The sequence below is a fragment of the Mesoplodon bidens genome (assembly GCF_964165515.1).
Source record: "Mesoplodon bidens genome assembly, chromosome: 2".
Lineage (NCBI taxonomy): Eukaryota > Metazoa > Chordata > Mammalia > Artiodactyla > Ziphiidae > Mesoplodon > Mesoplodon bidens.
This window is the reverse complement of record NC_138177.1, coordinates 104,989,943-105,014,198: the sequence shown is the minus strand read 5'-3', so window position 1 is coordinate 105,014,198 and position 24,256 is coordinate 104,989,943. Positions and strand designations below refer to the sequence as shown.

The following is a 24,256-nucleotide window of genomic DNA, read 5'->3' as shown; positions in this document are numbered from 1 at the left end:
TATAGGGGATGGTTGTATATGTTAGGCATTAGCATGACTTTACTTTGTCTCCATAGGAATTAACTATGATTTAAAGAAATGTGCATGCATGCCAAGTTGACAAGGGTTGGACTGTAGTGTCTCTGCAATGTGTTAGCTTGATGAGGATGAACTATGCTTCCCAGAATTTCCTACTTTGCACTGCTTCACCTTGCCCTGTATCCTCTTTGGTTTCTCTTACCCCTGGGCCAGGGATGTGTTTAGCTCCATGATGATGGGTGCTAGCATCTCCTGAAGGACACTCATTTCATCCATGTTGGAGGCAGTGAGACCTAAAATGAGCCCATCCTTGTGGGTTATAGCTTGTGCTCTTCGGTGTCAGCTTGCCTTACCCCTCACACTTTACATCCATCATCCTCTCTCAACTGCTTTCCCTGTGGACTTCATACTACAATACATCATCATATACAAAGAGTGCTTAACCAGCTCCCATAATTGCATAAGGTCAAATCCCTTTAACAGACTCCTTTATGTATATAAATACCTCCTAGTGGTCCCGTTTCTCTGATTGAACCATGAATGGTATTTTAGACTGGGTTACATAGAAGATAATATCTAAATCTAACTGGGAAAATAAGTTTAGGCCATCAGCTGGTGATATACCACTGCAAAAAATAAATCTAAATCTGTGTTTATGCTAATGAAGGACTTTGTTGTTTTGTTGCTTACTATTTTGCATTAGTTTCTTTGGTCATTGAATGGTTACTCTGTTCATGAGGCAAGCAAATGGCCCAGCTGTAATTCAGTTCAATAGAAGTGAATTATTATCTAGTGGATTTTTAAAAGACCTTTATGGTTCAAAATATACTTTTTATATTTTGAAATTACGTATATCATAGGTACTCTTATTTCCACTTTATATATAAGAAAAAAGAATCAGAGAGGTAAATGCTTTATTCAAGTTCACAATGTCAGTAAATTATAAAACCAGGTCTTAAAACCAATTGCTGCCATTCTAAAGGTAATATAATAGATGCTCAGCATGGGCAAAGATTATTTTTAGGAAGTATGGGCCTTGACTTCAAGGAACTCACAAATTGATGGAAGGATAGGCACTTAAACAACTATGCAAAATACAAGTTAGACTATGATGAATACTAGCATTAAGTTCCATGTCAGTCTTATTTACCTTTGCAGCACCAGCCTTAGGGCAGTGCCTAGCAGACATTAGGCACTCAGTATATATTGATAGGTAAATAAAGGAGTGAATAAGTGTAATTTATAATTCAGGTTTATACATGGAATCACAGAAGTGAAAACAATTGATTCTGATTGGAAGGATAAGAGAAGTGATGTGAGATGAACCTGAAAATAGAGGACAATTTCAAAATAAAAAAGTGACTTTTAAATGTGACCAGGGACCTGGAGTCTGGGCAGTGCCAATATTCTCTTGTAACTGGAATGATGAGAGAAGATAAGTCTGGGGAGAGGCTAAAGCCAGATTGGGAGGGATCTTAACTGACTGTCTCAAGAAGTTTGATTTTTTTTTAACAAGTGGTAAGTGAGTATAACTGAGGAATAAGCTCTTCATACTATGCCTCTCCCTCTCCTACAATATTTTATTTTGATTTTATAGCTCTAATCAGTTCCTTGTAAGCTTTGTGAATGCTTGGTTTTTCCTTTCAAGACAGATATAAAGATGTACATCAGAACAACCAAACTTACAAGCCTTTTGGCATTGTGGTGATTATAATGAAAATTTGAAATTTTGTCTTTCTTTGTGGATATTCAAATTTTAGGAAACCTTAATTTAATATATTCTTCATATTTTACTATAGAAATAAAATATATTTTGCTTTATTAATAAAAATACAATATTTAAAATTTTTTTAATTAAAATATGAAATATGTTATCCAAAACAAATGAAAGAAAGATTGAGCAATCTTCTTAAGTCTTCTTTGGCTCTAATTCAGTTAAACCACATGTTTCATGGCAGGCACTTTACTCTATCAGTAATATGCCTAACACTGCCATATACAAAGGGAGATAAGAAAGTGCTGCATTGGACTATATATGGAGATTTTTTTTTTAATTTTAATATGAGGGACTTTGAGCTTTTTCTCCTTCTTGCTCACTATGCAGCAGTTCAGTAAGAAGTGGCTACTCCCTCCTACCAAGTACAAACCGTTGCTTCTGGGAGGAAGAGAGAGCAGGGTAGAGGAGTTAGTAGAAGAGAGAAAGTTTTTAGAAAAGTTAGGGCTTCTAATTACTTGAACTATTTCAAAACAAGATTAAATTTTTCTGTTTCAAAATGTTTTGTTTTGTTTATGGTTTCCTTTGCTGTGCAAAAGCATTTAAGTTTCATTAGGTCCCATTTGTTTATTTTTATTTTTATTTCCATTTCTCTAGGAGGTGGGTCAAAAAGGATCTTGCTGTGATTTATGTCATAGAGTGTTCTGCCTATGTTTTCCTCTAAGAGTTTTATAGTGTCTAGCCTTACATTTAGGTCTTTAATCCATTTTGAGTTTATTTTTGTGTATGGTATTAGGGAGTGTTCTAATTTCATCCTTTTACATGTAGCTGTCCAGTTTTCCCAGAACCACTTATTGAAGAGACTGTCTTTTCTCCATTGTATATCCTTGCCTCCTTTATCAAAGATAAGGTGACCATATGTACGTGGGTTTATCTCTGGGCTTTCTATCCTGTTCCATTGATCTATATTTCTGTTGTTGTGCCAGTACCATACTGTCTTGATTACTGTAGCTTTGCAGTATAGTCTGAAGTCAGGGAGCCTGCTCCTCCAGCTCCATTTTTCTTTTTCAAGATTGCTTTGGCTCTTTGGGGTTTTTTGTGTTTCCATACAAATTGTGAAATTTTTTGTTCTAGTTCTGTGAAAAATGCCATTAGTAGTTTGATAGGGACTTCATTGAATCTGTAGATTGCTTCGGGTAGTATAGTCATTTTCACAATGTTGATTCTTCCAATCCAAGAACATGGTATATCTCTCCATCTGTTTGTGTCATCTTTAATTTCTTTCATCAGTGTCTTATAGTTTTCTGCATACAGGTGTTTTCTCTCCTTGGGTAGGTTTATTCCTAGGTATTTTATTCTTTTTGTTGCAGTGGTAAATGGGAGTATTTCCTTAATTTCTCTTTCAGATTTTTCATCATTAGTGTATAGGAATGCAAGAGATTTCTGTGCATTAATTTTGTATCCTTCTACTTTACCAAATTCATTGATTATCTCTAGTAGTTTTCTGGTAGCATCTTTAGGATTCTCTGTGTATAGTATCATGTCATCTGCAAACAGTGACAGTTCTACTTCTTTTCCAATTTGGATTCCTTTTATTTCTTTTTCTTCTCTGATTGCTGTGGCTAAAACTTCCAAAACACAACCCTCAGAATGGGAGAAAATATTTGCAAATGAAGCAACTGACAAAGAATTAATCTCCAAAAATATGCAAACTGTTCATGCAGCTCAATATCAAAAAAACAAACAACCCAATCTAGAAATGGGCAGAAGACCTAAATAGACATTTCTCCAAAGAAGATATACAGATTGCCAACAAACACATGAAAGGATGCTCAACATCACTAATCATTAGAGAAATGCAAATCAAAACTACAATGAGGTATCGCCTCACACGGGTCAGAATGGCCACCATCAAAAAATCTACAAACAATAAATGCTGAAGAGGGTGTGGAGAAAAGGGAACCCTCCTACACTGTTGGTGGGAATGTAAATTGATACAGCCACTACGGAGAACAGTATGGAGGTTCCTTTAAAAACTAAAAATAGAACTACCATATGACCCAGCAAGCCCACTACTGGGCATATACCCCGAGAAAACCATAATTCAGAAAGAGTCATGTACCACAATGTTCACTGCAGCACTATTTACGATAGCCAGGACATGGAAGCAACCTAAGTGTCCATCAACAGATGAATGGATAAAGAAGATGTGGCACATATATACAGTGGAATATTACTCAGCCATAAAAAGAAATGAAATTGAGTTATTTGTAGTGAGGTAGATGGACCTAGAATCTGTCATACAGAATGAAATAAGTCAGAAAGAGAAAAACAGATACCGTATGCTAACACATATATATGGAATCTAAAAAAAAAAAAAATGGTTCTGAAGAACCTAAGAGCAGGACAGGAATAAAGACGCAGACGTAGAGAATGGACTTAAGGACACGGGGAGGGGGAAGGGTAAGCTGGGACGAAGTGAGAGAGTGGCATTGATGTATATACACTACCAAATGTAAAATTGATAGCTAATGGAAGCAGCCGCATAGCACAGGGAGATCAGCTAGGTGCTTTGTGACCGCATAGAGGGGTGGGATAAGGAGGGTAGGAGGGAGATGCAAGAAGGAGGGGATATGGGGATATAGGTATACGTATAGCTGATTCGCTTTGTTATACAGCAGAAACTAACACAATAATGTAAAGCAATTATACTCCAATAAAGATGTTTTAAAAAAAAGTTTTGTTTAAGCCTTTTTTTTTAAAAAAAAGCAAATTATGAATAGTTTTTAAATATAGGAAAATTGAAACAAAAATAGGCATGGGGGATAGTCACTAGGATAAAACTAAAGTTGTATATATATTATGCTTTTAGTCCTAAGGCCAAAAGATAATTGAAGGCCTATTTAATTAACACAATATCAAAAGAATTAAATAGTATGAATCATATAGTGTTTGTTCAGTATATGGTGTTAGGACAACAACAGGAAGCTTGCTGGAAAAAATTTAAGTTGGATCTATACATTACATCCTGGTATGCCAGTATACATTCCAAATGGATCAAAGATTTACAAGTAAAGAAAATGAAACCTAAAACACTACAGTTAAGTCCTGGGAGAATTAGTTTATAACCTCATCAGTGGAGTGGGGATACAAAATATAGAAGCCATAAAAGAATTTGGTTACATAAAAATGGAAACTTTCTATATAGTAAAAATTACCATAAGCACAGTCAAAAAACAAATGACAGTTCATATCATACTCTTATTCTAACTTTTCTAATATAGAGAGTTCCTACCAGTTGATTTTTTAAAAATAGCTAAATGTAGGGTAAGACTAGATAGTTCACTTAGAAAATACAGATAGATGCCTCTTAATTTGATGAACATATCTTCAACTTCATTTATTTAAGAGAAATGGACATTAAAATTACCATGTCAGACTGTTTTCTACCTTTTAGTATGGGGGAAAAAAGGAAATTTGTACTCTTTTAACAAGGATGTAGGGAATAAGTACTCCTATTCATTCCTGGGAAGGGTATAAATTAGCACAACTTTTGCTGTGTTTTTCAAACTTTTTTTACTGACCCAGAGCAAGTTCTTTTTATGTTATAACCCAGTTAACTCACACATGTAGAACTGAAACAAGTTTCAGAAAAGAATACTTACCATATTCCATATGATATTCTGATATTTTCTGTTTTTCTCTTTTCTATCTCTTTCTTCTTTCTTGTTTTGTCTTCTAATGCTGATTGAAAGCCACTAAATATATTTCTCTAGGTTGCTAGGGGAGAAAACTACAGTTTGGAAAACATTGCTCCGTTGAATATATGTTGGCAATGTTTTGTATCCTCCTGGTGCCCCACCTCATATCCTGTTGACCCATGTATGTACTCCAACCATTGCTGCAGCATCCAGCTGCACACAGGTATAATCTGACAGCACTTTCCCTCAGCCATATCACACGTATTTCTCACTTTCTGTCCTGAGGCTTCACTGCTGTTCTACCCAGGGTACCTACAGCTCTTCAAACCTGGAAGTGAAAGGGAATGAATATCCCAGGGGACAAACCTTGACCAATGGGAGATTGGTCAGTGATTAACCAGTGATTAAATGTTTCCCTGATCTATCCCTTGGATGAATAATTCAAATTGTATTCTCTGTGGCTCTTCAGAGGGCCCCCAACAAGATTGATCCCCAGTTGCCTACAATAGCAAATGCTGTATCATTGTTTCTCAAACTTAAATGTATATACACAACACTTCAGGACTGAGTATTCCCTGGTGGTGGTCCAGCGGTTAGGACTCAGTGCTTCCACTGCAGGGGGCACAGGGTTCAATCCTCGGTTGGGGAACTAAGATCCCGCATGCCGTGTGGTATGGCAAAAAAAAAAAAACACTTCAGGATCTTGGTTGAATGTAGGTTCTAATTCAGTAAATCAGAGGCGGAGCCTGAGATTCTACATTTCTAACAAGCTCTAGGTAATGGTTGCTGTGGATAACACTTTGAGTAGCAAGGAGCTGGAAAACATACCCTTCCACTGGCTTTCCCTCCTTCCCTGTTTCACTCTTGGGTCATCTTGGGATCACTTGCGTACAAGCCTATTTCTCAGGCTCAGTTATTAGGCAGAACCCAGGATAAGACAAGTAGTATTAACCCAGCAATTTTATTTCTAGGAATTTATCCTATAGATATATTCACATATGTTTGAAATAATGTTATCTACAAGGTCATTCATTACAACACTGTAATAACAAAAACTGGAAAGAAATAAATATTTACAAGTAGAGGACTGGTTGTATGACTTCTGATATATCCATATTATGGGCTATTCCATAGCTATTAAAACAATAATAAGGCTCTTTATATTGTGATAAGAAAAATATTCAAGGTATATGCTAAGTATAAAAGGTAAAGTACAGAGTACTGTGCATATTAATGCCCCCATTTGAGTAAAATAAGGGAAAAATTACTTTTTTTGTTTGTATATGCATAAAATAACTCTGGAAGAATACAGAAAATAAATAATATTGATTGGGACAAGGGAAAATAGGTGGCCGGGGACAGGAATGAGTGGGTGACTTTTCTTAGTAATGCCTTTTATATAGTTTTGAAATTTGAACCATGTGTTAACTATTGAATTTAAAATTTTATGTGTTTTTATATATGGAATCTAAAAGAAAAAAATTTTAATGGTTCTGAAGAACCTAGGGGCAGGACAGGAATAAAGACGCAGACATAGAGAATGGACTTGAGGACACGGGGAGGGGGAAGGGTAAGCTGGGACAAAGTGAGAGAGTGGCATGGACATATATACACTACCAAATGTAAAATAGATAGCTAGTGGGAAGCAGCCGTATACCACAGGGAGATCAGCTCAGTGCTTTGTGTCCACCTAGAGGGGTGGAATAGGGAGGGTGGGAGGGAGACGCAAGAAGGAGAAGATATGGGAATATATGTATATGTATAGCTGATTCACTTTGTTATAAAGCAGAAACTAACACACCATTGTAAAGCAATTATACTCCAGTAAAGATGTTAAAAAAATAAAATAAAATTTTATATGTTTGGTCTAGAAGTATATTACATTTTCTTCCTTCTTTGAACCTTAAGCTACTCTTAACATTTAATGTTATCATATATTCAGATCAGTATGGAATAAGATCACATACCATCTGTTATCATTTATGTCCATGTTTTAGTTTTCCAATAGATTTCAAGCTAAATTATGACAACTATACATCTGTATTTTTAAAAAGATATTGCTTGTAAGCTGGCCATTTGCTGTTTGAGGAGAGACAGGTTGATTGGCAATTCTACTGAGTTATTGCTTTTATGATTTTCTTCCTGAGCTTAAATAAAGTTAATAATCCCCAAAAAAGAAAAAGATATTGCTGTCAGAGCACATAACATTATGTATATAATAAGCACTTTGTAGATACCTGCCAAGTTTATTTGAATACTCTACATTTGTCTCTAATATCAGAACAATGCCTATAGTAGAGCAGATTGGGCTTATTGCCTAAAACTCTTAGTAACTGCACAGTTACTCAGGAAGTTACCAGAGGAGGAAAGGATAATGGTAAATTATAGTAAAAATGTAAAAAAAACTTTTTAAAGACTCAAAGTATAGCAAAGTATGATTTTTTTACTCAAATAAAGCAAGGGAAGTATAGAATACATTTCAGAAGAATTCTTGGTAAATGGGAAAATTTTTAAAGTTTTGATGTTCAAGGATTAAACTTAATTTAGCTTACGAATTCACTTACAAACTCTCAGTCTCTGTTGATGCTCAGAGATCAACAGATGTTTGTGTCTATTGTGACTCAGTTCTGTACTAGGACCTGTGGTTACAACGGTGAGCCAAAACAGACATTGTTTCACATGCAGTAAACATACAGCCTAGTGAGAGAGATGGGTATTAATCAAGTAGTTATTTCATGATTGAATAATTACAAATGAAGTAAGTGCTCTAAAGAGAAGGGACAGGTTCTCTGATGGCATGTGTAAAAGGAATCTGAAGTAGGTATAGAGATCAGGGAAGACTCTGCTTGAGGATTTCAAGCACTGTCATTTCCAGATTTACTAGTTATTTATTGCTGTGTAACAAACCACCCCAAAACTAAGTTGCTTTAAACTAAAATTTATTCTCTGTGGATTGACTGGGTGATTTTTCTGCTTATCTTGCCTGAGCTCAGTCCTGCAGCTGCTTTCAGCTGGTGGCTAAGTTGGAGGCTGGGCCTCCCACTCCCTGTGGTCTTTCTTACCAGGCTTCTTCATGGCTTCATGGTCCCAGAACCAAGAGGGTAAAGATAGAGGCTGCAAGGCTACTTGAGGCCTACGCTCTGAAACTTGCACAATACCACTGCTTGTGCAAGCAAGTGAACAGGCCAGTTTAGATTCAAGGGATGAGGAAATAGAGTCCACCTCTTGATGAATTGAGCTACACAGAATTTGTGGCCATTTTTTTCAATCTACTACAATCGATCAGATAACTATTCAATAAATCATTATTTCCTAAGGATCGTTTTAAGAATTAGAAATCAAACATGAATAAAATATAGTAATTTTAAGTTGCCATTTTTTCCTTTTCCTTAGAGCACATGGTATTTGTGAATTGTCATTTCATTTTTTATAGAGATCAGTATTCATGAACATTTTTTCCTATGGTATAGAAATGAATTGTTATTAAATAAATAATATAAAAAGAAGAGTCTTACCTAATTAGAAAGGAAGAAAAAGTCACTGGGGTTTATAAGTAATTTTTAGCCATTCTAAATTTGTAATAACATGTATTTTATAGTCAGAAAAGAATTAAGGCTACGTCAGTGTAGCCATGCAGTTATGAATGATATCTATAAGCACAAAAATTAATTCAGTAGTGAAAAATCTCAGGGAAGTCAAGCTTTTCTTTGTAGTTATAACTTTGCTCTCATGTTTGTTTTAGCTGTCTTTTAAAGGTGATTTGCTTCCAGCTCAAAGTTTGCCCTTTTGGATAATTTTGAATGAAGTAATAAATATGTAAAGCTAATGACAAAGATATTAGCTACCTGGAATTTTGGTTTTTGCAGGCAGTGTCACAAGAAAACAAAAGTATTTAATTTGCTTGGAAAGTTATTTTTATGAGCAGTAATCTAACTTTTTTCCCCAATATTTTCAAAATTATAAGAATGATAAGAATGCTGCTTTTCTTCTGATGGAAAGTGACAGGCTAATCATCAGTTTACCCAGAGTGAAGTGGACAGAAGCAGCACTGACGATGGCATCTCAGCTCCAAGAAGAATGTATTGCATTTATTATAGAAAACTTCTCCAAGATCATTCAAAGCGAAAATTTTGCTCTCCTCTTACAGGTACTGCATCTAAAATTATATCCTATATTTAGTCCCATCTTTGTGTTCTGATTATAATTATGTAAGTTTTCAAATTCAGGTTGCCTTTGATTAAATTAGTATGACTTAAATAAATTCCATAGCAGATGGCATGTTTGCATAGCATTTAGGGCAGTGATGGACAGGATTTTTGGCTCATAAAATAATGAAGGGAGGAGGGGACAGGTTGAGTGCCCTGGCAAGGCACATTGTAACTCTGGCAACTCCAGCCCTCAATCGGCATAAGCCATATTTTAGAAATTGAAGTCATAAAGACATTGTTTTGGTCAGTAATACAATTATGGTTCATGCAGAATTCTCTGTCTTACTGGGACCCACTTTCTCTAAATTTAGTTACTTAATAAAGAACTTTTATAACTTATTTCTAGGCTCTGTTTTAGGACTATTTTGGCTCTTAAGAACTGTGTGTATGTGCCGATATTTTTAACAGAGGAAAGGGATTAGAATCATATTTATTATTAGAATGATAATAATTATTATTATTAACAGAGGAAATAAGACTTCTGATTGACTTCATATAGCCAATTATGATGAATGGTCTGCTGTTACGCCAGACTTTCACATTTCTTACACATTTACATATATTCCTATTAAATATCAATTTCTGTGTTTTATAGTCACAAGCAATGAGTAGCACATCTGATCTGCTAGACAAAATTTTAAAAGCAATTGAAGAAAACATTACCACTGAGAATAGTTGCTCTCTTCTTACGGCTCTGGACACATTACTGAACTCTGACAGTACAAAGGAAATGGTATTTGATGTAATAAAATTCATTAAAATGATAGAATATTTAAACTGTTTTAAGATTTTTAAATATATACACGAATGATAGAATATTTAAACTGTTTTAAGGTTTTTAAATATATACACGTTTTAAATGTTGCATGGTTCATTGAAACTAAGTGTTTGATACCTGGGGGTTGGTTACTGTCTCTACTTCTGTGTATATTTGGAATTTTTCATAATACAAAATTTTAAAAATTTGATTTACCTCCAAATAGACTTATTATAAAATTTTAGAATTTGGAAGTTTGGCTGGCTAATTCTAAACATAGTTTGGTACTTAGCAATATTAATTGGTACAGCATAAGTTTAGTATTTCTCCCCAGTCACTACATTAAATTTCCTAAATATAAAACTTAAAGAATTTTAAAGAATGTTTTACAGTTTTAATCATCAGTGTCTTTTAATTTTATAATATATTCTTAATTTTTGTCTTAAGAAAAAAATCATTTAAAATTGGATTGACTGAGAAAAAGCAAAATTAAAATCTTATTTTTAAATACAATTAATCAATGGTAATTAATCAGCTAATTGCAAATTATTGACATTTTTTATTTGTTCAACAAGAATGACAAAAAATTTCATCATATTTATTATTACTGCATAGAGTATTTGACCTTCTAATGTCATAGCTGATTTGAAAAGACTGTGGAAGGTATTTACATAAAGGCCATTGGTGGTTTAAAACAGTATTTGGTTAAAAGGATAATGCTGAAAGGATAAGGTTCATGTTCACTATAAAATTCTGTTGTTAAAGAGCAAGGCTTCATAAATAACTTGTACCCGGCGATCTTAAAAATCTAAGTGATGACATCATTGATCTAGCTTAGGAGTAAGTAGATTCGGAAGGGAATAATGTCTGGTTGCTATGACAATGTGGCTCTGACCAGCTGCTGATTTGTTGCTTGAACACAGGGTTTTACGTGCAAGATCCAGGCTCTGCGTGATAAGCTGTGGATCTTCCTGGTTCAGTCTTTCTATGCTGTTCGTCACACAGAAAGCTGGAAGCTGATGAGTGCAGATGATCAACAGAAAATCCAAGCAGGTATATTAGCCTTGAGATTTTTTTATTTTTATATTTGTGACAAGAGATATTTTAAAGGGATTCTAATAAGTGGTAGGATTAACGTTTGTTTGCTTCTGTTCAATAATAGCTTGCTAATTGAAACTGGTGCTGGTATGTTCAGGCAGTTTTAATCATGCTTTTTTTCTGTCCTTAGAAAATGAAACTCATTTCCTTATATATACATATATAATTCTACTTTATCTTAGCAACTTTATATTCTAGCCAAATTTGCTTAAAATATTCTTTTAGAGAGATTTAGAAGTATAGGAAAATGTAACCCATATAGAACAGATTGCCAAACATACTTTCTCTCCCTTTTAAAATATATTTTTCCATAAAGCTTTCCCATCGTTTGCATAAGATACCCTTTCTTGTGGTTTTGCCTAGATTAGGTGGCTTTATTCCATGATCGATTGGTTCAGTGATAACGATGTGTGCTATTGCGGAGTGTCCCTCAGGAGCCGCACAGTGCTCTTTGACATTTAATAGGTACCATTTGAAGTATTAGCATTAAATAAAAGATTTATACTGCTCAGAATGTGTGTTTGTTTCAAAAATGTTAAAATAAAAAATTGAGGGTGTGGAACTAAAAATGGCTTCATGACTATTTTGGGGTTAAAGCAGGTACCTTAGGAAAAATATGGACAGATTCAGTAAGTATACTTTTAAAAACATTTTAAATTAAGAGACTGTATTTTATGAAGCAAATATTTCTGTCCTATAAAACATGGAGACCATATGTGATATAATATATTCTTGATAGTACATGGATATGTTAAATTCTTTAATGATTTAATCAAAATATGATTTGCTCTGTCTTGCATTAAGAGCATAACACGATGGTGTAGCCAGATGTGATCTCAAGAGCACTTTTCAAAGAAATTCCAACAAAATAATAAAACAACAAAATCCATGAAACAACAAAAGTCATGAGAAGGTCTTTAGAAATTGGATCTTTTTTCCTTGTGACTATTTTTGTACTGATTTTTAGATGACAGTTCATCTGTACTATACAGTGTAAAAAACTAACCTCAGCATTCCATGAGTAGGTGTCATTCAGCTCTCTTCTGATTGGGAGTAAACTTTGCTTTTCTTCATTTTTAGAGGATTTCATAGTTAAGTTGGGTCCCGAACAATGTTCTTTATCTTAATTCTTCAAAGTGCTAATTTAAAATACATGTAAATACATACATATATATATACACATATCTAAAACAAAATATTATTGGTAATCCAACTAATTGTCAAAAAGAACTTTTCAATCTATTACATTCTATCAGTGTAAAAATAATTTTTAAAATCTTAAATATGTTGAATTATAATGAGTCCTGACATGCATAATTATTGCATTGGGAAATCCCAGATAAAGGAGTAATTCTAGGTTGTCTTTGTTATAACATTTCTTACATTCTAGTTTGAGTTACTGATCTTTGGGAGAAATCTTGTATTAATTTCCACCTGTATGTTTTCGTGCAGTCATTTGCTAATCACAAACCAATCCTTGTAATGCTATTTCTAGGATCCTGCTTTGTCTTATAACATAGTTCCTATAGAATAGAAATAGTAGAAGGTACATGGTAGGGTTACAGATAATTTGATGTATTTTTCATCAGCTGTTTTAATAAAAATAAAATAAATTTTGGAAAATATATGTATATATTTCTTCAAAATATATTTTAAAGCTACATAACCTTCAAAGGGAACAAATACATTAGCTAAACTATATTTATGGCTCTCATACCATTATTCCTATATATTTCCCTGACGTTATTTAAATTCTTATTTGAAGAACATAAACTGAGTTCCCCAATAATTCCCATATAAACCTAATCTATAAAATGAATTTTTTATGTAATTCTAAAAAGAATGATATAGGTTTAAGGATTGTCTCTTGTTTTATTTTCAACAAAACCTTATCTTTTTTCTCTTTACTCCTTCCTCAGGACATACCTGCAAAATCAGAAAATTTTTAACAGAGTATTTTAATATTTTTTAGGATAGAAATTTTCTCACATTGAATAGTTTATAAAATATTACATCTCAAAATATCTCAATATTACATTTCAAAAAATCTGCAATTTTTTGAAACTTGGAAAACTAGCTAAAAAGAAGTTATCTCTAAAATTTCAAGCTTGAGAAAATTCTAGGTTTTTGAAAATGTATAAATCTTCTCTGTGAGACTGTACATTTCTCATTTATTAATTTTAATAGCATAAAATCCATAGGGACAAGAAAATAAGATTCAAAATGAAGTTCTTTAAGAAAAATGCTAAAATAGGGAATTATTTATGTGTACTAGATTGGTTTCAACTTTTTAAAAGTTACTTCCATCAAAATGTAACCTTTTTCTGCTAATATACTATTTTCCCTCTACTTCTATGGTAATAATAGTGCTTCCTGTAAAATTAAATTGCTTTTTTTTTCCTACAGCTGCATTTGACAAAGGTGATGACCGAAGACTTGGCAAAAAGCCTATATTCAGCAGCTCTCAGGTAAACTTTTACAATTTTACAGGCCCAGATGAAACAAGATACCATGTAATTTAAATTTTATCATGTTATATTTCAGAATAATTTTTAAAAATCTATTCTTTCATTAACTAAAGCTGTTTCTGGATGGAAATAATTTTGAGTCTCATTTTTAATCAAGTGAACATTTTGTAAATTTTTAAATGATATGCACTTTTTATATCCAGCTGGTATGGGAAGTGAAATATTGTCTACCATTTTTATTTCCTTGAAAACCTTTTTGGCAACTAGCATGTTGGAACTATTCCAGATCAGAAATTGTCTAGAATTCTAGATCTAGTTCCATGTCTGTTTTTCTAATTAACCTACTTTTTACAAAAGAAGATTTTAGTTGTCCCAATTTTCTCTATACTAAGATTTTAATCCACATAATATATTTTTGGTGTGAAAAAGGCAGGTAATACCAAGGGTACAGTTGTGTTCACTTTAAAAGTTACTTGGTGTACTTATATGAGTTAACTAAAAATAGTCAAACTCTTAAAAACTAAGTAGAGTGGTGGCTGCCAGGGGCTGGGGAGATAAGGAAAAGGGGAATAATTGTTCAATGGGGATAGAGTTTCAGTTTTGCAAGATGAGACGTTCTAGATACCTGTTGCACAACAAGGCGCATATAGTCAACCTGACTGTACTGCCCACTTAAAAATGGTTAAGATGGTAAATTTTATGTTATTTGTTTTTTAGCGCGCATACACACACACACACCACACACGTTAGTTGGTATATTCATTATAACATGAAATACATTTTTCTTCCCCTAAAATGTTATTAATGATGGTTAGAGTTCCAATCTAGCTAACTTACAAATGGTCACTTAATAATATATTTGAAGCATAAAATTACACTAACCTAGACACTCATTACAATGATATGGAGACATACACTGAGAGTTCCAGTTTGGAATGCAAAGAATATATTGCCCTTGCAAGAGTGGAATTGGGAATCTTCCTTATCAGCCAGTAGATAGGAACTCACACAACTTCAAGCCACAACCAAGAGCTCTGATGGCTTGAGGCAGAGGTCAAGCTCTAAATGTCTTGGGTGAGAAACTGTGAGACGCTGGAGCTTTTTGCTAGTAAACCTCCTAGGACTATTTCTCTAAGTGTGTTCCGTAATATACTATTTCCATCATATGTTCTACCTAAGAACATCTAGCATCAACTAAGGTTGAGAATTGCTACACACCATAGCTCCTCTTAGACACTAACGATGCACACCAGCACCTAAAAGCTCTGAGAAACACTACAGTAAAGAACACTTCTGAATTTTGTTTTCCCCAAGATTTCCTCAAATTTTATAACCATGGAACACCACTAGACTCCCTCTTGACCCCTTTTAAGCATGTTGTACAGTTCCACAGAACATATGTTAGGAAATGGCACCTTAGAACATTTTTTCTATGTACTATGTTCCCTTTCACTCTATGTGTTTTTGTGTGTGTATGTGTGTGTGTGTTTTAAGGCCAACAGGATTTAGCCTACCTGCCTTTCTTTCCCCTGTTCTATCTACTAACTGCTGTCAACCAGGCTTTTCCTCCTTGCTTGCCTTACAGCAAAACAGAACAAAATCTCATTTCCCTTCCTCAGTTCCTGACTTTCAGGTTGTCCAAGGGTTTATACTGTTAACCACAATGGGAAGGAAACAGTCTAATATGTTTTTCTCAGAAAGGCAGCATTGTACTGAAATTGGTGCTGGACATAAAATCATAAGAGTTCAGATCTTGACTTTATTATCTTTGGCATCTGTGAGTATTAGTTTGCTTATCTGTAGAATGGAGTAATAAAACCTAGCCGGGATTATTGTGAAAATTAAGTGAGATAATTTATGTGCAATTGTCTAGTATGTAGTAAGTCCTCAATAAGTGTGGTATGAATAAGTGTGTCTTCCAAAATGAGATGAGATCTTTTGGAGGTGGGAGAAAGTTGATGAGATAAAATAGAAACGTTTAAGAACAGTGCTGGTACCAAAATGCTTAAGATTAAAATTATACAATGTCTGCGATTTGCTTCAAAATAAAATGGTGGTAGTTATATATGAAACAGAATTGGCCAAGAGGTGATAGTTGTTAAAACTGGGTAGTAGGTATGTGGGGATTCATGATACTGTTCTGTCTTCTTTGATTATGTTTAAATTTTTCTATAATAAAAAGTAAAACAAAATAATACCAACAAAAAGGAATAGTACTAGACCTGAAAGTGTGTCTAAGAGGAACGCTTTATTTTTTTATTTTATTTTTTATTTTTGTCTGCGTTGGATCTTTGTTGCTGTGCACAGGCTTTCTCTAGTTGCGGTGAGCAGGGGCTACTGTTTGTTGTGGTGTGCGGGCTTCTCATTGCGTTGGCTTCTCTTGTTGCAGAGCATGGGCTCTAGGTGCGCACGCTTCAGTAGTTGCAACACATGGGCTCAGTAGCTGTGGCTAGTGGGCTCTAGGGCTCACGGGCTTCAGTAGTTGTGGCTTATGGGCTCTAGAGCACAGGCTCAGTAGCTGTGGTGCACGGGCTTAGTTGCTCCACGCCATGTGGGATCTTACCGGACCAGGGATCAAACCCGTGTCCCCTACATTAGCAGGCAGATTCTTAACCACTGTGCCACCAGGGAAGTCCCAAGAGGAGGGCTTTAGAGTGTTACTCTTTTTTCTTTATCTTTGTCAATAGCATGTGGTGACCGTTCCCAACTGGTCAGTTGTATATAAGAAACATACATAAACTTTTTAGTTGTAAGTCATAGATTGCCTAAAAATGCATATACGTTGAATCCTCACCGTGGTATACTATGTTAATGTGAAATTTCTAGAGGGGTAGAGCACCCCATATACTACATAGATCTCACCCGTAGCATGATGCTTTAAAGTAGATAGATTCAAGGATAGAGTGAATTAAGAAGGATTAGTTTTAAGGGTGGAAAGAGGTCTAGCATCAGAGTCTTCCTGGTTTTAGGTATTAAAAATAGAGAAATTTTTTTTTTTTTTTTTTTGCGGTATGTGGCCCTCTCACTGTTGTGGCCTCTCCCGTTGCGGAGCACAGGCTCCGGACGTGCAGGCTCAGTGGCCATGGCTCACGGGCCCAGCTGCTCTGTGGCATGTGGGATCTTCCCGGACCAGGGCACAAACCCGTGTCCCCTGCATCGGCAGGCGGACTCTCAACCACTGCGCCACCAGGGAAGCCCGAGAAATGTTATTTTTTTGAGCTAAGATTTGATCTAGCCTATTTGGACCTAGCCTATTTGAACTTTATAAGTATTACAGAGAATCCTAGTACACAGCACTGAATGGGATCAGTCTCCACCCCTAGACATGAATAATCTGAGGCCCAGAGATATTAGTAATGATTTCTTAAATATCCTATATTCTATTCTTCAGTTAAAAGCAAAGCTAGAACAAGAATCTAATGACTCCTTTATTATTATACCTTGCTTTTTGCTAAACTTAACTAGGTTATTTATTATTTATTATTTATGTATATACATATGTATGTGTGAATATAGACACACATATTTATGTTATTTTTATCTTAGGCAAATTTTAAATGTAATTAGAAGCTTTCATATTTAGAAATAACTAGACCTTGAACTGTATATCAATATGTGCTCAGGTTTGATAGCCATCATCACATGTTCTTGAGTACCCCATATGTGATGGGCATGGTGCTAAGGGATACAAAGATGAAGACAACACAGGCTCTGCCTCATACCTCTACAGTCTCATACAGCTTCCAAAAGGGAGGGAGTATTTACATAACAAATGGCAACATATTCTTAAAATTTTATTCTGTAATTCCTACCAGTTTTTAAAATTTTGTTATTCCCTTCCATACAACGTTGTTCTAAGAAAAATGATAAAGTAGGTGCATTGTCTTTAGTGCCCTTCTACTTTCCCCTTTTTATCTATTTCACCTGTTTTTAGGACCCCTTTTCCTTTCTCCAGATAACCAATAGTGTATTACTATGTTGTTGTTGTTTTTTTTTCTCAAAAACCAAACTTTTCAGGGACTTCCCTGGTGGTCCAGTGGTTAAGACTCCGTGTAGGGGGCATGGGGTCAATCCCTGGTCAGGGAATAAGATCTCACGTGCCACACTGCACAGCCAAAAAAAGAAAAAAAGAAAACTTTTCAGGTGTAATGTGTTCTTTCCCAGGGGCTCGCCCCCACCCCCAGCCCTTGCCTCCAGAGGATTAAATATTTAGTGATAAAATTTCTGGAATTTGGGATAGGATTGAAGAGAGAATTTTTGGTGAAAATCATTAACATACAGATTATTACCTGCTTAAAGCAGTAAATCCTGAGCTCAAGTCCTAGTTCAATCCCTTATCAGCATGTGGCCTTGGGTAAATTACATACCTGCTTTAATCCCCAGTTTCTTGTTGAAGAAATGGAGATAACAACAGGAGCTATCTCATAGAATTGTTGTGAGGATTAAGTGAGATGATACATGAAAAGCATTTTAGCACAGAACCTGGGAGTGGGCCCTCGAAAAATGTAGGATATTGCTATCATTCACCCAAGGCATCCTGACACCATTAAGTATTCATCTCTACCATAACTTCATAAAGTTAAATAGTATGCCTTTTATAGTAGAATTTCCTGTTAATTTTGTATGTTTTATTTCAGATTTGATTAAGGTAATGTGATCAAAGACACATTCAAATGATCCCAGATCATTCAACTTTTAAGTGGCCCTAAATCATAATCTGAATTTTGCTGCTTTTTCCTCTTTGAAAAACTAGCTATTGAAACATAAAGTATTATGTGTCCAAGACTTCAGTCAAGTTACAGAGTATTTTTTTCTTCTTTGTAGCAAAGGAGACAAGTTTCTGACCCTGGTGCTATAAAAAACAAATCTTGGAGAGAAAGTAACAAGAAAGAGTATTGGAGTTATCCCTCTACTAATCAAAAGATGAAATCTGATGGATTAGGAGCGTCTGGACATTCATCAAGTACTAATAGAAATTCTATAAATAAAACTTTGAAGCGTGATGATTTAAAGGAAAAGGATGGTACAAAAACCGCATCCAAGAGTACAAAAGAATTAAAAACTGTGGGAAAAAATGTTTCTGGAAAGCCCAAACCTATAATAAAGCCCAAAACAGAAAACGGTGATAATGCAAAGTCAGGAAACATGTCACCTAGACAAGTTGTGGAAAGATCAGCAACAGCAGCAGCAAATGGACAGAAAAATTCAGTAAATGGAAAAAGAGTGAGAAATCAGGAAGGTCAAATTACAGGTGCCAGACCCAAGGTACTCACTGGGAACTTAAACGTGCATGCCAAAGCAAAGCCTTCGAAGAAAGTGACAGGCAAAGATTCTCCATGCCTCGGGATTTCAGGGCCCTCCAGCAGATCTACAAATTCAAGTATGGAATTACTGACTTCCACTGACTGTCTGGATGAACCAAAAGAAAATGGGTCAATAAAAGAGAAGCCTTCTGGTCATAAACTTTCCCTTTGTGACTCTCCAGGACAGACTGTGAAAAACAGTGTAGAAAGTATAAAAGCTTCCACTGTAGGTGGGTTTTAACACTCTAATTTTTAATAGCTCTTGAGGAGCTTTTTAGGAACAGTTAAAGTTCCTAGAAAAAAATGAACCTATGTTTGGACTTTTATTTAGTTTCAAATGCAAAAAGATTTTAGTAACATATATTCATGCAAACTGAGAGAAAACAGTTTTTCTCACCGTAACATTTAATTTTGTATATAGTGTATGACCAGTGAATTTATACATACTTATTACATATTTATTCCTCAATCTCATGGCTCACTCTTCTTAATTTATAGCAGTAAAATCTCGACCTGTTTCAAAAGTTACCAATGGAACTTCCAATAAAAAAAGCATTCATAAACAAGAAACTAATATAAATAACAGGTAAGCATTCATTGTTTTACCTAGACATTAGCTTTCTCTGGAAGTTAATTATATAATAACTTCTAGCTAAATATTGTTAAAATATCTTTCCTTTGTTAGAAAATTTAGTATATTTACATAATGATATTTTAAAACTTTTCTTATTTATTATGCAAAATGATGATTGATACAAAATGATAGAAGAATAATTTATACTTGTGGCACCTTATTATGCATTGCTTTACCATAGTTGATATACAGTTTTATAAACTTAAACACTTAAGAACCTATGGTTTTTTCTATTTTCAGAAAAGAGATATATTTTTTATTTCTTTGAGAAAAAGTATTTTTCTTTTTTTTTGTTTTTTTTTAATTGAAGTATAGTTGATTTACAGTGTTGTGAAAAAATATATTTCATGTATGGGTCTTTTAAAAAATTAGGTTTTGGAATCTCAGTGTAATACTGAACGCAAATAATTTTCCTTAGTGTGCTAAAGAAGGTCACCAGCAAAGGATACAGTGATCCAGTACCACAGGCAATTTTAAAGAAAAGAAGAAATGGCAATGGATGCGCTACAGCTCAGCAGAGAACAAAGAATGCCACAGTTAATCTTGCTAAAACTCAAGGTAAAGTTGAAATACTCCCAGGTATTGCTTCCTTGTTTAAATTGAATAAGCAGAACTCTGATTCTGGAACTTTAGCAGCAAATAAGTAAAGTATAACGTGGTTTCACTCATTTTACATTCATTTCGTATTTTAGAGATGAGATTTTATTCTTCCACTTTTCAGATAAGTATTTTGGTATTTGGGGTGTGAGTTTAATTTTTATTTTCTTTTGTGAAAAAAATAATTAAGGGAGTCACTAGGTTATCTGCATTTCTGGTCCTTCTGTATATTATACCTGTGCTTCTTCAAAGTTTCATTGATAATTATAAGAATTCCATCTGCAAAACCAACACTAAAGAGCTCTTTAAAAAGTAATGGTACAATCTAGAAAGCTGTAATACGTAGGGAGGAAGAATTTTCCCTCTGGACTCTGTGCTATGCCTGTTGTTTTTCCATATTCTAAGAGAAGAATACTGATCAGATTGCATAATTTGCTAATATAATAACTGATTTTAAAAATTAATTTGCTTTATGCATTAAGCATTCACATATGTAAGAGCAGTTTGTAAAATACTAAAACCAGTTTTGAGGTAGGTAATGAATTAATACTGAAAGTAAATTTAAAAGTAAGCCAGAGAAAAGTTATTCATGTTCTAGTGACAGCTAAAAATTAAACATTTTAAAAGATTTGATAATTCTGTTTGACAGATTTAAATGCTCAAAATATCATCTCTAGGACTTCAACCATTATAAACAAATGAATTCCCAAAATTAATCCTCTCTTTCCAGTTACCAGCTTTAGTTTCAACTGCAGATCTAAGTTGTTAACCCTAATGAGCTACAATAATAGTGATCTGGTTATGAGAAATAAATTAGCTTTGTTACTGTTTGAGGAAAAAAATTGCAACAATTTCAACATTTCTATTTTGTGTTTTAGCTTGATTCTGCTTTTCAGCTATGTGGAACAGTCTGTTTTTCCCCCTAGAACTTCAAAGGGAAGAAAGACCCTTACTGCTCTTTTGGCATAAGAAAATCAGATTTTTCTACCCCCATATATTTATGCAAATCCAATTCTGGCATAAGGATCAATGCTGTTTACTTGAGGAGGAGAGATCCTATTTTAATAATTTTACTTAAGATGCTGGAATACTTCCTCTATATTTGTAATAAATTTGTTTTTATCACGTCACTAACGCCTAATTTGTAATTGTCCATTTGATCATTATGTTGCCATTTCATTGTTATCTATTTTATTTCTTCTAAAGGGATTTAAAAACAAATATTGAATTTCACTCACAAACTGGAAGGTATATTTTTGAATTTTCTTTACTTAGGATCCCAAGGAGAGTCACCAGATTCATTAAAATCTTCAGTGTCTTCAAGGCAGTCTGATGAAAATGTGACAAAATTGGACCACGGTGTAACTACAGATAAACAAACACCTAAGAGAAAAATTGTCAAGCAAGGACAAACAACATTGCCTAAGATTAGTGCAAAAATAGTAGCAATGCCTAAAAACCTAAATCAATCTAAAAAAGGTGAAACTTTGAATAATAAAGATTCAAAACAGAAAACACTTCCTGGACAGGTTATATTGAAGACTCAGCCTTCTTCTCTGAGACCTTTAAAAAGTGAACCATCTGTTGTCCAAAAAAGTGTGCTTCGTGATGTATGTGATAATAATAACAAAGGCAATGTTTCTGAACAGAAGCCTCATGAACCTCTAATTAATCTCATAGCCAAAATCAGTGATACAGAAGCATTTCAGTCACCATGCATACTTGACCCACAAAAGCCATTAAACAATCAAGAAAAAGAAAAGTTGGTGTTAGAATGTCAAAATATTTCAAATCTGGATAAATTAATAAAACATGAACTGGAATCAAAACAGATTAGTTCAGATAAAAGTGAAACAAATTTTTCTGGTCACAAAAAAACAGATCAATGCAACACAGCTAAAATACATTGTCATTCTGATGAGAGTGATAATGTAGATCCAAAATTTTATAGCACCACTGCTCTAAAATCCATGATTTCAAATCCAAATGAAAACTCTTTGAACTCTAATCCAGTTTGTGACCTAGACTCAACAAATGTAGAGCAAGTCCATTCAGTGTCAGATAGGGAGAAGCAAGCAGGAAGAAAAGATACAAACAAAAAATTAAACATTAAATGTGTGAAAGATGTTTTACCTTGTGTTCCTGAACAGACAAATGGTACCTTAAATTCTGGTCAAGATGACAGAAAATCTAGAATTCATGTAGAAGAACAGACAATTCCCAATCAGCTTTCTGATGACTCTGCCATGAATGGAGACAAACATGGTACAGTAGACTCAAATACTTCCTCCAAGTGTTTTTTGGAACAAATACCAGGGAAAAATTCTCCTAAAGATATGGAAACAACAGAAACTCCAGAGAGCCATGAAACTCCAGAAGCTCCATTCATGAGTCACTGGAATTTGAGTACCAGTGTTCTGCATCAGAGAGAGAGTCCTGAATCTGACAGTGGCAGTGCTACAACATCCTCTGATGACATAAAGCCTAGATCTGAAGACTACGATGCTGGAGGGTCTCAGGATGATGATGGGTCAAATGACAGGGGTATTTCTAAATGTGGCACTATGCTGTGCCATGATTTTCTTGGAAGAAGTAGCAGTGACACCAGTACTCCTGAAGAATTAAAAATATATGATAGTAACTTAAGAATTGAAGTGAAAATGAAAAAGCAAAGTAGTAATGATCTTTTCCAAGTTAATTCGACAAGTGATGATGAGATTCCTAGGAAAAGGCCAGAAATTTGGTCTCGATCTACAAGAGCCCACTCTAGGGAAAAAGAAAATATTCCACGAGGCAGTATCCAGTTTGCTCAGGAAGTAGATCAGGTTTCTTCCTCAGCAGATGAAACAGAAGATGAAAGGTCTGAAGCTGAAAATGTTGCAGAAAATTTCTCTACATCTAACCGAGCTCTTCAGCAGTTTCAGGGAATAATTAATTTAGCTTTTGAAGATGCAACTGAAAATGAAAGTCACGAGTTTCGTGCAACCAAAAATTTTAAAAGGTCAGTTTTACTTTCGGTAGATGAATGTGAAGAACTAGGATCTGATGAAGGGGAAGTCCATGCTCCCTTTCAGCCTTCTGTAGATTCTCCTTCACCTTCTGATGTTTTTGATGGCCTTTCTCATGAACATCACGGAAGGGTCTGCTACTCCAGATACTCACAAGGAAGTAAAGGTAGTATTTTAGAATGTAGACAAGAGAAAGGCAATAGTGTATATCAAAACAAAAGCCCTCCCTTGGGTCTTAGTAGCATTGACTCTTCAAGAAAAGATAAACAGAGTGCTTCAGCCACAGAAAAAAAGAGCACAACAGATGTCCTGTCCAGAGGAGGCAGACAGCTTCCTCCAGAAGATAAAAAAGTAAACAGTGGAAGCAATGTGGTTAATGACTTTCAGCCACACAGCAAACTTTCAGATAGTGATATAAAATCTCAAGAAAGACCATGTCATTTGGAACTTCATCAAAGAGACCCCAATTCTGACATACCAAAGAACAGCTCTACAAAATCTCTGGACTCTTATTGGAGTCAAGTTCTGCCTCCAGAAGGTCAAGTGAAAGAGAGCCATTCTGCAGCTACCGAGAAAGCTAATATTGCTTTATCTGCAGGTAATGTACAGATATAGAAATGCTAAATCCATAAGAAAATGAGTTTATAGAATTTTAAAGTTGTAGGTAGCCCTGAATGTTACATTTTAGTTAGATAGAATAATTACTTAAGCAACAGATTCAAATTTTAAATGAAAACTGAAATTTCTTAA

The 24,256-nt window shown here is 34.6% G+C and overlaps 1 protein-coding gene across 3 annotated transcripts in view; it reads left to right on the top strand.

Annotated features, from left to right (window-relative positions):
- BTBD8 (BTB domain containing 8) overlaps positions 1-24,256 on the top strand; it is an 89,659-nt gene that overhangs the window by 63,128 nt on the left and 2,275 nt on the right. For all 3 annotated transcript variants that reach the window (XM_081226543.1, XM_081226542.1, XM_081226544.1), the window contains 8 exons: positions 9,398-9,580; positions 10,237-10,374; positions 11,322-11,451; positions 13,903-13,964; positions 18,789-19,497; positions 19,766-19,853; positions 20,320-20,459; positions 21,774-24,104. In XM_081226543.1, the coding sequence (XP_081082669.1) occupies positions 9,398-9,580; positions 10,237-10,374; positions 11,322-11,451; positions 13,903-13,964; positions 18,789-19,497; positions 19,766-19,853; positions 20,320-20,459; positions 21,774-24,104 (3,781 nt within the window). The remainder of the gene's footprint in view (positions 1-9,397; positions 9,581-10,236; positions 10,375-11,321; positions 11,452-13,902; positions 13,965-18,788; positions 19,498-19,765; positions 19,854-20,319; positions 20,460-21,773; positions 24,105-24,256) is intronic.